General features: G+C 38.9%; 1 protein-coding gene across 1 annotated transcript in view; it reads right to left on the reverse strand.

Moving 5' to 3' along the window:
• ADAMTS18 (ADAM metallopeptidase with thrombospondin type 1 motif 18) overlaps nt 1-17,060 on the reverse strand; it is a 123,804-nt gene that overhangs the window by 15,591 nt on the left and 91,153 nt on the right. The window contains exons 14-16 of the mRNA XM_058528325.1: nt 16,110-16,240; nt 15,175-15,298; nt 14,181-14,425 (exon numbers count right to left, since the gene is read on the reverse strand). Coding sequence (XP_058384308.1) covers nt 14,181-14,425; nt 15,175-15,298; nt 16,110-16,240 — 500 coding nt within the window. The remainder of the gene's footprint in view (nt 1-14,180; nt 14,426-15,174; nt 15,299-16,109; nt 16,241-17,060) is intronic.

The raw sequence follows: 17,060 nt of genomic DNA on the forward strand, positions 1-17,060 counted from the left end.
ATTAAAGTTGGGTGGGTGGCAGCTGTTCAAGGATCTCCATTATGCCAGGCCACTCTTTAGGACGCTACAACATGGTTTCCACTTTGCTATTAGCTTAACCGTTTCCAGGAATATTATGGCTGAGTCTGGAGATTCCATAGTGTGGACAATAAAACAAATCTTGGTGCCACCCAGAACTAACCAAGATCTTAGTAGACGTATCTTTATTCCTCTCAATCTCTCCAAAACAAAAACAAAACAAAACAAGTAGTATCATTAAAGTGGACAAATGCCAAATTCTCATTAGTCATCAGTGAAAACCTTCTCCAAATCAAGGTCCTAGGGGTCTTTTAGTTCTAAGGATCTTTCTAGTTTTGCTTTTCTTATTTTTTTCAGCTAAGTCATACAACTGTTCTTGGAACCATGTGTTCAATTATGTTATAACATTTCATACATTTTGAATAAATAGCATGCTTTCCTTATTTGAGATTTTTGCAGTGTTTCTGTTAATGTCTTCATGTGATATTAAGTAGACACAGACACTTTAGAGTTTTATTCATAATCAAACTAGAATTTTGAGAGAAGTTTTACATTCAGAAGATAATCTTGATGCTCGCTGATATTTCAACTCAATTTCTCCTTTAATTAAAGTAGTATCTCAAATGTAACACTTTTGGTTGCTATTTTCTGTGTGTAATAGGAATGTCGGGATCTTGCAGGGGAGAATATAATGCAGTGCACTACATGTACACATGTGGCAGTACAATATAGGTGAAATGCATGAGAGTTACAGTGAGCTAAGGCTCACGAGGCAGGATGATAGTACAATACAGTGGAGTCACACATACATGTAAGTAAGGGAGGCAAATTCAAGTGTAAGTGCGATAGAGAAAGAAATCCATTCAGCTATCTCCATTTCCTAGGACCAACCTATTGCCGCATTCCAACTAGATCCTGAATTCTCTGCCATAGTGGAAAGGGATCCCCAATAGAAATGCAAGAAAATACAAAACAACGTTAGTTCTTGCTTTTGGGGTTTCAAGGACATACATTTTGGAGACTTAAGAGTGGTTTAACAAATTTTCAATAGGCATTTAAAATATATTCTACTTTCGGGGCCTGCCCGGTGGCGCAAGCAGTTAAGTGCGCGCACTCCGCTGCGGTGGCCCGGGGTTCTCCGGTTCAGATCCTGGGCGCGCACCGACGCACCACTTGTCAAGCGGGGTCCCATATAAAGTAGAGGAAGACGGGCACGGATGTTAGCCCAAGGCCAGTTTTCCTCAGCTAAAAAAGAGGAGCATTGGCAGATGTTAGCTCAGGGCTGATCTTCCTCACCAAAAAACAACAAAATAATAATATATATATTTTACTTTCACCTTTTAGACAGACTGTAGAACCTAAGCCATACATGGCATGTGGTTTCACTGTAAAACATTTTATTTATTTTTATTTTTTTAAGATTTTTATTTTTTTTGTGAGGAAGATCAGCCCTGAGCTAACATCTGCCCATCCTCCTCTTTTTGCTGAGGAAGACTGGCCCTGGTCTAACATCCATGCCCATCTTCCTCCTCTCTATATGGGACGCCGCCACTGCATGGCTTGCCAAGTGGTGCATCGGTGCGTGCCCGGGATCCGAACCGGCCAACCCTGGGCCGCCACAGCAGAGTGCGCTCACTTAACCACTTGCGCCACCGGGCCGGCCCCTCACTGTAAAACATTTTAAAATGTGGCTGTGAACAGCAGGATACATTTAAGAAAAAATATTAGATTGTGAAGATCAAAGTGTCATCACTATTAAGCAAACAGAAACAACCAAGATGTCAAGTTTCCCCAGGCCTCCAGTAAAGATATCCATAAAAAATTATCAATGCTACCATCAAGAAGAGAATTTACACAAGCTCCCCCTGTCAACCCTGTTTCTGCACCTGTACCCACACCCTCTCCTCTCCTTCTGTTACCCAGGTTGCCCTGTCCTGGCTCTTGTCTAAATCCAGATTCTTCTCCACCATGCTCCGGATTCCATCTTCTCTCACCTACTTAAGATCACTACTATAGCTGACCCCTCTCTCTTGAGCCTGATTGAAATTTCCCTGTCTACTAGATCATTCCCAACATCATCCAAACATGCTATTATATCACTTGTCTTAAGAAAAACATGATCTTATCTCCACATATCCCTTCAGCTCGTGTCCCATCTCACTATTTCCTTTTATAGCAAAAATCCCTCTAAGCGTTGCTTTACTCTCCGTCTCCGCATCGTTCCTCATTCGCCCGTGATCCTTCTCTATCAGACACCCCTCCCCACCACATCACCCAAACCGCTCTTTCCAGGGCACCTTGTCATATCCAATAGTTGATGGGCCCAGTCTCACTCAACCCATCACCAGCACTGGACACAGTTGATCACTTCCTCCTTTTTTCACCATTTGAAACCCATTCTCTCAGTTCTTTTCCTGCCTTGCTGACCTCCATTCCCAGTCCCTTTTGCGGAATCCTCCTTATCTCCTAACTATTCAATGTCAAAGTGACCTCCAACTGCTTGTCCTCTTCTCTTGTTTATCTATATTCGCTCCTCTAAATGATCTCATCCAGTCCCATGGTTTTAAGTGCAATTCACAAGTTGACCACTCCTAAATTCATAACTCTATACTAGTGCTTTCCAATAGAACTTTCTGCAATAACAATAATGTACTATAAACCTGTGTTGTTCCATATGCTAGCCACAAGCCACATAAGCACTAGTATACTAGTATGATTGAAGAATAACAATTTACATTTAATTTAAATCTGAACTTAATTAACCACATGTGAATAGTGGCTACCATTCGACAGCACAGCTATAGATGAAACCCATCCTCTGACCTCCATATTCACATATTCAACTGCCTAGTGGGCATCTCTATTTGAATGTTTAAAAGGTATATCAATGGCCAACATCGAACTTGTGATTTTCCTCCCCGTCCCCTGAAGGGCAGTCTTCCTGATCTCATAAAATGGCAACCCAATCTTTCTAATTGTTCGGGCCAAAAGAAAAAACTGGAGGCACCCTGATCTCCTCTTTTTTTCTCACACCCCACATCTAATCAATCAGGAAATGGTGTTATCTTTACTTTCAATAAATCTCAAATCTGACCACATCTCAAGTTGGTCTATTACTACTGCTGCTTCCTGGTCTAAGCTACATCATCTTTTCTGATTCCCATGATCATGGCCTCTAGGGATGAGGAGAAGCCATATTCTCTAGTGGAGGAGATGAGACAGGTCCACACTTAAAAATAACACAGTGACAGTTACTTAAGAGTTTAAAAACAAAGTGCCATAGAACCTGCAAAGGGAAATTGGGAAAAATTTCTGTGAAATTGGGAGAGGAGAATCCCACGACTACCTAAAGAAGCTTTGTAGCTGCCATTTAAGTAATAAAGCATCACGGTGATGATTTCAACAAAGAACCCACAAAACAACAAAAAAGAATTTGCTCTCTTTGAGGATTTCTATTCCCCACAAAGGGACAAACTTTTATATCGAGTTTCCCACCTCCCTTCCCTTAAACTTGAAACAAAAATATGTAATGATTCTCTGAAAGAATTCTTGAGCTGAAAGTAAGAACAGCAGTAAACAGAATATTCAATATTTAATAGCAAGAAAGCAAATAATCCATTTCGTATTACCAAGGTAATAAGATGTTTACTTATCCAGCCAAAGCAAGAAGAGAAATAACTTATACAATTTACTGTAAATCTTAACAGAATTATGCAACTTTAAATTACTAACTCATAAAATACATAGTAGCTGGTTATTGTTGTATTACTATTATAGTTTTATAGCCAATGGCATATAGGATATACCGTTTATATTTTCTTTGTTGAACATATTAATGCGTTCAATGAATGTATAAATGAATAAGACTCCCAATTTTAAAAAAATCAAATGACTCAATGCTTGACTGGAATGTCTATATAACTATAAATTCACATGCAGAGTTGTATGTGTAATCACGTAGCCTAAAGACAATATAAACCATCAGAAAGCTGACTTAAGAATTTATTTTAACATCAGCTCATAAAGGCCTCTTAAAGAGAGTAATTCTTTAAACAAATAGACACCAAGACCAAATATCTAAGAGTATCTTCCAATTATATTATTTGCTTCTCAATGATAATTTAGGCATTCTCTGCCCTTTTCTTTATCCTGTATTGAGGAAAAAAGGGACCAAGAACAGAATACACAGCAGTCATCTCATCTCTTACTGTTTGATGGTGACAAATAGTCAATCCTTTGGATCTATTATCCACCTGGCTAATAGATTCTCTGGTGGCCCCTTCTTCACCCCTGTCCTCAAAGAGACTGGACTTTGTTAAAAAAAAAAAAATCAATCCTATCTTTAGGAATGGCTACCTAATTTGGGGAGCCCAGTGCAAAATAAAAATGCAAGGTCCATTGTTCAAAAAAATGAAGAATTTCAGGCTGGAGACAGCAGAGCATTAAAACAAACACAGGGCCCTTCTGAGCATGAGGACTCTGCAGAAGCCAGCCCTGCCCAACCTTGAGCTTGAGGTTGCCTCACCTGCATTTAAGTTTTAAGACATAACTTAAAATTTTCCAAATTCTAAACTACCCTGTGGTCTAACAATGACTTTACCTGCTCTTCCTAGATAGAGACTATAGCCCCAATTTGATGGCTAGTTTATACCCACGTACCTCAGTGTGACCATGACCATCATCTTGACCACAGACAGTCTGTCCCCTCCGGAGCTGGGAAGCAGGAGGATCTTGGGATGATGCATGATAACCACACAGCTAATATTCTAATTACCTCTGTGATTGCTGAGGACCCTATCTAGGACAACACGTAAAGTGAAAACGATAATTCCCATCATTCGTGTCTATTTTAAAACATTTTCAGTTACTTTGTCAAGAGCAGTCAGTAACTTTTTTCAGCACTGGTGGAGAAGACAAACACCCTCCAGGGCAAGGGAACGCCACATCCCTCCCACCCCCCACCACAGCACAACATCACAATAAAGCTGCTCTGAACCATCACACGCTGCACGTCAGGCTGTACAGCTGAGCTGTTAAATGCACAAATTTGGAAAGACCGCCAGTGATTCAGTCTACTTAACTGGACTTAGTCCAGAAAATATTCCAGCCAACTGGCATTGGGTCTCTAATTTACAGCTGGCAAGCAACGTCCTTAAATGCTTCCAGGTCCTCAGCAGAACTGCTTAATGTCTACCTTTAACACAAGAACCACCTGACTTCAGACACAACACTCAGCAGCTTTGACCGCAGGGTGCAGAGTTATAAAATTTACAGCTTCTTAAGTTGGAAAACCACAGACGGGGCTGGACTCTACCAACTGCCCTCTGAAGGAGGGGGATGCAGTTTATGCTTAGGGCACACAAAGTTAAAACAAAGGACACACTGAATAATCTTGGGGAAACAGCTTTCTTTCTTTTGTTCCCATTTTTAATATTAAAACTATAAATGCCTCCAACCAACTTTATATTTGTTTCGTTATTTAAGGCCGTTTTTTTCTTTTAAAGGAGTTGTCCTAATTCTCTCATAGAAATTAAAGAGTTATGGATAGGCTTCAAAGACTGGCTTTTTATTTTATGCTAGAAAGTTTGTTTCTTGTCTTAAATAATGCATTTGATTGCTTTTAAAATAATAATAGCAATATTTATTGTGCTTACTGTATACCAGGCAAAGCACTGAACATGCACTATTTCATTTAAAGTTGGTAAAAACATTATGAGGAAGGCACAATGCTCTTAATATCCCAATACTGTAAATGAATAAACCAATACACAGGGTCACATAGCTAATAAGTAGCAACACTGGGACTCAAGTCTCTGATGTTATCTGACTCCAAAACTTGACATCTTAACTCTCATGACAGCTCTGAAACACGATGTCTAGGATTCTAATTTGAAATTCTAAAAACTGGATGAACTGTTGAAAAGATTTTGTCACTGGGACTCAATAGCATGCTATAACATTTACATTGTGTGATTGGGTTGAAACTTGAAAGTTTTGCTTCTTGAACATGCTAATATCTGATGTAAGCATCTATGCTTTTTAATCTTCTCAATCCATTTTCCCTGCATTTAAATGTTTAGTTTAACTATTGTTTTAACAACTGAAATACAATATGCTTTATAGATCGGCCTTTCCCAATAAATTTCAAATTGCACCCTATGCTAATGTTGACTAACTCAGAGAAGGGATAGTTTTATGATGGAAATTCATGTTTTTCTAAGTCCCCGTGATTTTTGGAAGCCTGTGATGTTAAAAATCAGCCGGTTGTCTTTGCCCTCTTGTTCGCTTCAAAGCTTGAAGAACATGACCAGGTATCATCATTGCTATTACGTGTGAGTGAGTTGGATTTGACAAGAGACAGCCACAGAAATACCCTGATCAGGGACTTGGAAACGCATCTATTAGGCAGCTTCAAAGGTGTGGGCTGACATGTTGAACCTCGACTACAGTTCTAATTCAACTCATCAGCATTCCTCAGAGAAACAGTGTTCTCCGACCCGTCACCAAAGTATTTGCCATGAATTAACTGGAGGCCTGAACTTCAAACAGCAAATGGCAATCTAGACAAATGATGTGGCATCGCTAAAGCACCTCTGAATCGTCCTCAGGAGTCCGAGTTTTATATCATCTGTTCTGAATTAATTCTCCATTCCTTCTTTGCCTCTTTTGTGTTTTGTGTCTTCACTCAGGCCACGCTACTTGGCTAATCTCCTTTCCCTTACACCGATTGTATCTTAAGGCACATCTTTACTCATTTCAGCCCCTTTCCCTTGGGGAGAATTCAGACAGCAGGGTCAACAAGGAAGGAGCGAGATGAGAAGGTAACACTTGGTCAGTGGTGCTCACACACTGTCATCTCATTGATCAATGTGCCGTCCACCTGGTCTCCTGCCACCCCATCATCTCCTTTTGCCAAAGAGAGGAGGAAGTTGTTTATTACGGTAATTTTCTTTAGATGTCTCTTTCTGCCTTGAAACTGGCTGGAGTTAACCTATTTCTCACTTACTGTCATTACAAAGGCTGCTGTACTTTCGGCTTCAGGATTCTCCTTTGGTATACAGTTAAATGGGAACGGGCTTTCAAAGAGTTCAACACCCCCCTGTGCCGCTTAACGTAGAGGAAAAAAATCCTTAACATAAAGGAGAGCTTTTATTTTTAAGACTTTTCCAAAAAAGGAATGCTGTAAAAACACAGATGATCATATTTCAGTCTCGGAGCAACAACCTGTGTTATCATGTCATCCTGAATCACTGTTTATCAGACAGAGATGAAGTTACTTTATAATGAAACACTCATGATGAATTTCCTCACTTACCCTCCAACTGCGTGACAGTTTGATAGAGAGTATGACTCATTCATTGTTGTGTGTGTGTGTGTGAGAGAGAGAGAGAAACAGAGAGATGGAGAAAGAGAGAATGAGGGAGAGAGGAATGGAAGAAGGAGAGGGACAAAAAGGGAAAGGAAGAAGAGGGAGGAGAGAGAGAGAAGAGGGGAGAGAAAGAGAAAGAAAGGAAGAGCGGGAGAAACGCGCGCCAGCAAAAAAGTTCTTCTTCAGTCACTTCTAAAGCATATATCATCTCCAACTGGACCCCCTAGCTAATCATAAAAAAAAAAGAACTTTTGTGTTGGGTTTTTTTTTTTTTTTTTTTTGTGAGGAGATCAGCCCTGTGCTAACATCTGCCAATCCTCCTCTTTTTTTTTTTGCTGAGGAAGACTGGCCCTGGGCTAACATCCGTGCCCATCTTCCCCCACTTTACATGGGACGCCGCCACAGCATGGCCTGACAAGCGGTGCATTGGTGTGTGCCCGGGATCCGAACCAGCGAACCCCGGGCCGCAGCAGTGGAGTGCGCACACTTAACCACCTGCGCCACCGGGCCGGCCCTGAACTTTTGCGTTTTTAATTCTCGTTGTCAAGGCCTCCTAAAATTATGTATTAAACAGGCCTTTTGCACAGTGCTTAAACAAGGAACAAAGTCAGTAACCTTAAATTACCTGTATCGCAATCTCAAAATGGAAAAACATTATGTTTTCAGCCATACTCAAAAAGCCCAGTGTATATAGGTCTACTTCAGATTAAATGACTATTTTTCAATAAAGGCATGTGTAAATGTCAACTCCCATCTTCAGTTTTCACATTTCTACCACTTCAAAATTTAATTCCTTACACAACACACCACACTAAATTTAGCTATGTGGGGTGCAGAAGTAACATAGGTTAGTTTTTCTTGGTGTTCCCAAACCCAACAAAATAAACATAATGCAGTGGTCTATAAATAATGTCCAAAAGACTATTGAAATATAAGCTGACTTTTAAATCTTTCAGATGACTAATAAGTACACTAGTTCAATGAGAAATTCCTCAGACTTTATGCCAGACTTACATTGTGGGGAATAAGTTGAATAAACGAAATATGTGGAAATTATCCAGTTTTATAATAACTGTATCTAGTGATCTCAGAAAGTGTATGATTGCCAAATCAATATTGATTTCTTTTTGTGCTGGGGTGTGTGTATGTATGAGTAGGTTCTCCCTGGGTAACGCAGAAATATAATACCGAGTCATGAAAATTAGCAACTTTTCTCCAAGTTATTTACATGTATATGTATGTATGTACTTCAAAATAAAAACTTGATTGATGGACTTAAGTGATGCTAAAACATTTAAGACCTAAGACAATCACATACATCCTTGATTACCCTTAGGAATTTCCCTTGGCCACCGAGAAAATCAGTGGGGCCAGCACTATTTAAATTGACATCCACCTGTTGCAAATGTTGCAACATGTAGAGTCAAGGGTCCAAGAAGAACGAATGCTTGTAACAGAGACTGCATTTTAAAATTGGACGGCCTCATGACTCAGATAAAAGTGAAGGTCTGTTTTCCATTTAGTTTAAACTGAGCTTCTCTATGAAGACATTCTATAAAGTTTTGACATATAAAAATAACCAGAAGCAAAAGACACTTTTATTTGGTGTCAGGCCACACACTTATTTCTTGGGGTTAACTGACAGCAATCAATTATTCCCAGGATTGCATTAGCCTGCCTTGCACTAGAGAACACCCAGAAATAAGCGAGAAGGGCTGGTAACCCCACCACCCTACGAGGGCAAATTGCTGCTCTCCCAGATTAAGGTAAGTCTACTGTGGACTAAATTGTCAGCAACTTCTTATGCGTAAATTATTCACTTTGGGAGAGGCAAGCATTTTAGGAATCATTGGTTCCTCAAATGCAATTTAGGAGATCAAATTTCAGTACTTTAAATGTTATTCACTGTACTTGACTTTAAACTGTGTAGTTCTAAGACTAGTCCTAAGAGATGATGAAATCTAGTGGTTTTTAAAATGTATCCTGCAGAAGTCGAGTCCTCTTCAGAGAACTTCAGATTATGACCGTGGTTTGGGACAGAAGTGCCAAAATGGGGGAAGGAGAGGACTGGTCTCTGGGCCTGTCACTCCTGAGTATGGTCAGAGAAGTTCTCCTTTTGTTTGCTTTCTTTATCGCCTCCATGTATGACTTTTCAATTTGGAAAGAAGAGTCTACTCTTTAAATGAATGAATGAATTTTATCATTGGGTGTCATTTATTCAACAAATATATTTTTGAACATCTACAAATGTTCCAGATATTATGCCAGTTTGGGAAGCTACAAAGATGAGCAAGTCATCTTTCTGCTAATATAGGGTTTCAGGTGCTACAGAACTGCCTCAGGACAGTGCTAGAGGATGTAGTGGAAGACAGTTTAGCCTGGGGAAATTATTTCACAAATGAGAAAATCGGGTCCCAGATACTTTTAACGACTCATGCAAAGTGACATAATGAGTAGCAGAGCAACCCACAGTGCCAACTATTTATATAGATGCTCCCTGTTCTAACCCATGTTGTTTCCAAAAAGAATGGAATCCACACACCAAACTCACACTTTACATTCTTTAAAGATCCGAGACTACAACGTTTGGCAACATGACTTATGTCTTAACCATTTGTGTATCTCCAATGCCTAGTACAGGGCTGAGCATTGAATGGGCACCCAGCAAATATTTGTTTAAATTTTTTTATCAGACATGCAGAGAAAGTGAACAGAGGAAAACTGAATTGAAGGTAGTTACCTAAATCAATCCATCCCAAGGTGGCTGAAGATGAGAACTAGCTAAGATATTGGAAGGATCTGATGAACACATATGAAGTCGAGAAAAAGAGGGACATTATCCTCACAATGCCATCCTCATGTGTTTTGGCAAACATACCCTTCTGCTGAATTTTACACTATGATAAGAACTCAGTGAACATGTCATAATTTTAAGTGGCTAAGAGAGAAAGCACTTTCTTTCATAGACTCATACTTTCTGCGGATGGAGCAGCATTTTTCATTTTGGTAGGTTCCCACAATTCGATTTCAGCATCCCACAGGATTGTAAAACACATTCAACATTTTTATATTGGAGTGAACATATTTTTGGCTCCAAAAGTATTCATTTTGGTTCAATACATAGTCATATGGAAAGGCATATGAACTTTATTTAACTTTGTTTAAAGAATACATCCGTGGATTACTTGGATACTGATATATAGCCTAGTTTTGGAAAAATATAATTTATTGCTTATTGTGATTTTAACTTTTAAAATCATTGTGTTCTACCGATTTAAGAAAGGTATGAGCACTTGATAAAAACTGACCTGAAATTTGATGATGTTCTCCTGAGAGCAATAAAATATAATTTAAATATTAAAGGCATTAACCTAAATTCTTTTAAAAGATAAAATAGACATAATACTAGGCTACTGGATTTTATTTTATTTTTTTTTAGCTCCTAACATTTGTGTAAGTTTTGAATGAAACCGTAACTCCTTTAAACATACAAGCAAGGAATATCCACTTAATCACACAAGGTTCCCTCCAGATTGTTTTCAGACAGGTCACATTCCCAGGACATTACTTTAAGCTTTCACTGATTCTATAATTAGAATGAGGACACAAAGTGAGACTTTGTAAAACAATAGCTGAGCAAATGTCACCACACTCAGTGCAGTGAAATTATAATTTGTATTAATAGAGATATTAATATAGCTTTTATTTCTACTTAAGTATTAGCAAAAAATTATTAAAAAAATATATTATACATGTCCAGTTGAACCTAGGGAAGACTTTGTATTTTTATAATTTTATTTAGGTCAATCCAATATTTCCCCTTACATTTTAATTGGTTTTTTTCAAGGAGCTGTCTATATCTGCAAGGGAATGGATTGATGAACCTGACCCATTTTGGAGAACTCCATCGCTCACTGAGGGCGTCCTTCCATTTCTCAAAAATAGCTCCTATACATCAGGAAAAATTGGGACCTGGTGAACAATCCAAAGATTTAGTTTTAGTCAGTGCTAAACAATGTAGATAAATAAGAAATGCTAAGACAAGGCAAAGCACAAATAAAAATTCTCAGCTTGAGGCTGGTATCATGTTCAGCGACAATGTGTCAATTATCTGGTTAATTTCATCAACACAGACAGTGCCAGGGGATATTTGAGGTTCTAAAGATGAAAGTAAGAAGAAACTCTGTTATTCTGCTTTGCCCTTTCCATCATTTCTTGTCTTATTCTTTGTTGTGGTTTTCCTGCAGATAATATATGTTTAACGGCAAACCTAAAATTACAAACAGAACTATGAAAAACTACTGGAATAGTTTTGCGTTTATGAACAAAATTGGAGAGAGAAACAACACCAACAAAAATGGCTGCTTGTCATGAAGTAGTAAAACACATATTTCTCATCAGGAATGATTTGCACTCTGTTCTGACCATCCATGGCAGACGCCATGAAAGGCACCTGGCCCCACTTCCCCATCTAGGTTATTTTTCACGCCCACAACTTGGTTTGTGTACATTGGCTTACAGATGGATCAAAGGCCTCTTGGCAAAACTGATGAAGCCATGTTGCTCTAAAACTGTTACCTTGCAAGCTAAATATATCTCTCTAAAGAAAATAGACCTTTTCTAAAGAAAGAGGAAAGATGTTTGCTGCTCTGATGCTTGACAGAAAAGAAACAGACCATATACATTAAAGAAAAGGTTTCAAAAAAAAAATCCAGAGATCTTTAACTGGAGAGTTCAATTCCTAAGCCTTAGGTTTAATTAAAGTGTAATTTCAGGGGCTAGATTTATTGCTGAGCTCCAAACTACCCTAACTTTAGTCCAATTTGATTGAGGTTCCTACTCTCACTCTCTGAAATGAAAGACCTGAGAGGGCTGGAGGAATATTTCCTAATGACAGCTTCTCTCAGAATGAGCATTGTGAAATCTCTGAAGGACCTTCTATCACGTAGACAGAGATGATACGACCTAGTATCTCAAGTTCACAAGATAATGGGAAGTTAACTCACAGTCAAGACCCAGGGCCAAGGTGTACACTCAAATATCTACTGGGGTCAGAAGTTCCTTCTTCTTAAGAGATGTCAAAATCTATATTTTTATAAGAAATCACCTGATATTAAGCCATTGATCCATTTTGTTTTAACATGATGAAGATCTGGGAGGTGGATTTGGTCTGTGGTCACCAGTTTGCTAACCATGGTCTGAGGTTTAGATTTTTAAAAAAATATATATGTGATATGCTCAGAAGACATAATGATGATAATGATCACAAACATCACATGCCAAATACTCTGTAAGCATTGAACTTATCTTAAATTATCCTTCCGATAGCACTAATAGTTAGCTAGCATTGTTTGCCCATTTTTACAAGTGTGGACATTAAGTGACACAGAGGTTAAGAAACCTACGCAAGAGTCTGTACTCTTAACCATACTAAGTGTACAACATCTGACTCAGAATCCAAAGTTACAGGTAGCATATTTTTTAACTATCTTCCACACATCTTCCTTAGAAAATGTTAAATGTCGGGCCTTAAATAAAAATAATAATAGTTGAATTAAGCTTATGTTTCCTTTATTTGGGAAGAGAAGAGCATCATGAGTGGACTGAGTCCAAATATCACACTCCTAGATGGAAAGATCTGGACTCCAGTTCAGCTCTGCTTTTCTCCTAGCTGTGTGAGTTGGGCAAATCTCTTAACCTTTCTTTATACTTCCTTGCTTACTTTTCTGGCAAGTCAGTGAGGTACGTTTTCTATCCCAATTTTGTATGTGAGAAATTGAAGCTCAAAATGACTAACGTGAGAGCCAGCCCTGAGGGCCTAGCAGTTAAAGTTCAGCGCTCGCTGTTTCAGCAGCCCAGGTTTGTCTCCCAGTTGCAGAATCACACCACCCATCTGTCAATTGCCGTGCTGTGGCAGCGCCCCACATAGAAGAACTAGAAGGACTTACAACTAGGATATACAGCCATGTACTGGTGCTTTGGGGAGGGGAAAAAAAAAAAGAGAGAGAGGAAGATTTGCAACAGATGTTAGCTCAGGCAAATCTTTCCCTGCAAAAAAAAAAGAAAAAAAATGACTAACATAAGTGCCTGGTCACGTAAGTGCTTAGTAAGTGGGAGCCAGTATGACTTCTCCACAACCCGAAGCAAATCACTTGCCTCTGAAAACAAATGATCAGTCTCATTTTACAAACTGGAAAAAGCAAACTCAGAGATGTTATGAGAACCAAAGAAACCATACATATGATAATCATCTCGCAGAGTCATTTGCAGATATGTTGGCTGTTTTTATCACCATCATCATCATTACCCATGATTTTTTTTTTTTTCTTTTCTTACCTTTAAGGAGACTACAACCCACAGAAGTAAGGTGGTTTGCTATGACTAAAACTTTCTTGATGCTCAAGTGTTCTCTCTACTATATCACTCTGCCTCCTAGGCTACTCCAACTCTGTGGTGAATAGCTATTACAGACCACCAAAATGGCAGGCATAGACCAACAGGAATAACATCAAAAGTATTCCTACTACATTTCTGACATTTATGACAGTCAAGGATAACAGTGAAAGGTTGGCATCTAAACGTGAAAATCAACGTATTCTCTTGGAGAACCATTGGATTCCTGCTCTCTTCCCCAAAATGGAGTTGCTGTCTTTTCCCCTTTGTGCTTTGAAATTTAGCCAATTAGGAAACAAATTTGAACTAGACGGATTAAGTTCTTTAAGCTGGCTCAATTTGGGGTCATCTATAAATTTAGCTAGAGGCATTGAGAACTGAATGAACAGAAGGAGCTTACTTCAAAGACCAGCGTCTCATTTGTGGGTCCTGGTGCATAAAGATGTTCTGGGTGGTTGAAGCCCCGCTGGTATTCAAACACGGTCCCAGCAAAGGTGAACTCCCCAGGCCAGTTGATGCTCCAGCCCCCTGTGAGGTAATACTTCTGATTGAGGCTTCGGACTGCGAGGTAACTGGAGGATATCTGTAGTTCCTGGATTTCAATGCTTCGGGCCCCTGCTGGAATGATGACGACTGGATAATACTCTAAATGAAAAGAACAGAACATTTTTTCTTTCCACATTGTGCTTTGGAGAAAAGTGACTAGAAATGCCCAGAGACATGTAGTGTCTATTTTTATGAAGTAGGGTTCTTGAGTCATTAACTGACATTCATTTCTACTCATGAAGTAGAGAAAATGATCAATTATTTCATTTTCCAAGTGGTAGGAACACCAGAGAGAGAGAAAATGTACGTGCCTTTCCCAAGCATGTGTGTGTGGACAGAAGACACTCTTCTCCTTTCCGGAGCAACATAGGCCACGAAACTCAAGAATGCTTTTTATTTTTAATCTACCTGGAAGAAACGCAGAGCCATGTATTCTTAACAGTGATATTCAGAAAACAGGGCTTGAAGTTTAATTTTACTCAAGATGTTTAGATAATTGCTTCCAATATTCATCTAACGTTGTGAGTGTGGATCATTTACGTTTCATGATAAGTTCTTTGTTTAATAAATGTACGTGGGGCATATGACAGCCTGGTCAGCATATTAAAACTGCAAAGAAGAAAGGCATTTGTTCGTAACACATCTCTGAGATGTATGTATTGATGAAACTCTTCACACTATAAAACTATCTCTCCTCCCGTGCTCTTAGCCAAGTGATAAAAACCACCATTTTCCATGTGTCAGGTGAGCTGGTAAAAGGCTCGACCATATTTAGCATGACTCAATCTTGTTCAGTAGAGAAGGGTGTGTCCCACCAATGATGGCAATGAAGCAACAGCGTCTCTTACCATTTGCTTTGTGCTGGTTGAGGTACAGGCCTTTATAAAACTTGCAAGTCGAATTATCACCTTTGCAGACACCGCAGGCATCCAAGACCGCTTTAGAGCCAAGTTCAAGATCGCATCCCACTGGCTGTGACCAAAAAATAAATTCAAAATGAGAAAATCGAAGATCAGAGAAGCCAGCGGCTAAGAATAACCAAGAGGTACCTGGTTTTCTGTATTTACGGAACATTAGGAAGGTGGGACTGCTTTCTGGTTAAAAGCACAGTCTCAAGTTTGACTGACTAGGCGTTCAAACCTTTCCTCTGTCATTACTAGATGCATGACTAGGCAAGTTACATAACTATTTAAGGCTTAGACTCTTCATCTGTAAAAAAGTCACCGTTGCTACTAATGGCGGGTGAGATTATTCGGGCCAGGTCCACCACTGAAACATCAAAATCCTAGACAACATGCAAACACACATACACACACACACCCTTAAAAGATCAAAGAGCTCACAACAAAATTAAAAGAGAAAGTGGAAACCCAAAGAGAAAGGAAAACTAATCAGAAATAAATAGTAGCACTATTTCAAAACACATGAGCTTCTTATCATATAGTGAATGTCCTTAGTGAGCATGCAAGAAGTTTACTGCTATTATTGATGCTATTTAATTTTTACAACTGCTATGTAAAGTAGGATATGTCATCATCTCCATTTCTATATACAGGGAAACGGAGCGGAAGCAAAACTAAAGAAATTAGACGGAGGTCACGGAGAAAGTAAGTGGGGGAATTTAGAGACAGCGCTCACATCCAACTTGAAAACGTGCCCTTTCTCCCTACACCACCCGCTTTTGTCCACACACAGAATCTCTTGCAACCCTTCTCACGGTACGCATCTGATATGAGGAAACACAAGCACGATCATACATGCCAAAGCAGAAACGCTCTCTTACTTCACAAATCCCATCGATACAGACATCATTTTTGTGTGGGGAGCAAGGGGTCCCATCTTTCACTTTGCCGGACATTGCAAAAAAAAATTCAAAGTTCTCAGCCTTGCAGTACAGTTTACATCGATCTTCCTCTAGAAGCAAAGAGATCGAGAGAGGACATGGTCAAGAGGAAATCATAGGAAAATAAAATGACTACAAAAAGGATGTTTTAAATTTATTTAGAAAGCTATCATGATCAAAATGGAAAATGTTATGCAAGGTTTTATGTGTGGGTGTGTGTGCACGTATGTGAATGAGAGCATATGTATGTGGCTTTTAAAAATATGAATCCCATTTAGCAATCCACATAAAACTGCCCTAACATTAATACATAAGACTTTTTTATTTATTTTTTTTAATTTTTTGTTTATTGCGGTAACATTGGTTTATAACATTGTATAAATTTCAGGTGTACATCCATGCAGAAATACATAAGAATTTTATTTTTCTAATCCTTAGTAATGGCCACAACACACATGATTGTGTAGCTACCCTCTTGGGGAGTAAATATTTTAGGCTTCACAGGCCCTCTGGTCAGCCATTGACAACATATAAAAGAAGGAGTATTGCTGTGTTCCAATAAAACTTTATTTAAAAACAAACAAAACAGGTCAGATTTGGCCCACAGGTCACAGGTTGCTGATGGTAATTTAGCACATGGATTACTTTACATATTTGCTCAGTCTGTTAAGAGGAAAAATTTTAGGCACTTTGGAAAAAAGGCATATGGTCAATAACGTTTATAAAACATATAGAGAAGAATCATATCATGAAAAGGACGAGGAAGCAAATAAACTAAACCTAAAGTCTACAAAACGTAACTTTTATTGCCAATTAAGTTCCTGAGAAGTTTCTGGCAAAAAGAAAAAGAAAAGCATTTCTCAGGCAAAAAGAAACAAGTATTATATTTGT

Source organism: Diceros bicornis, chromosome 32, assembly GCF_020826845.1.
Source record: "Diceros bicornis minor isolate mBicDic1 chromosome 32, mDicBic1.mat.cur, whole genome shotgun sequence".
Lineage (NCBI taxonomy): Eukaryota > Metazoa > Chordata > Mammalia > Perissodactyla > Rhinocerotidae > Diceros > Diceros bicornis.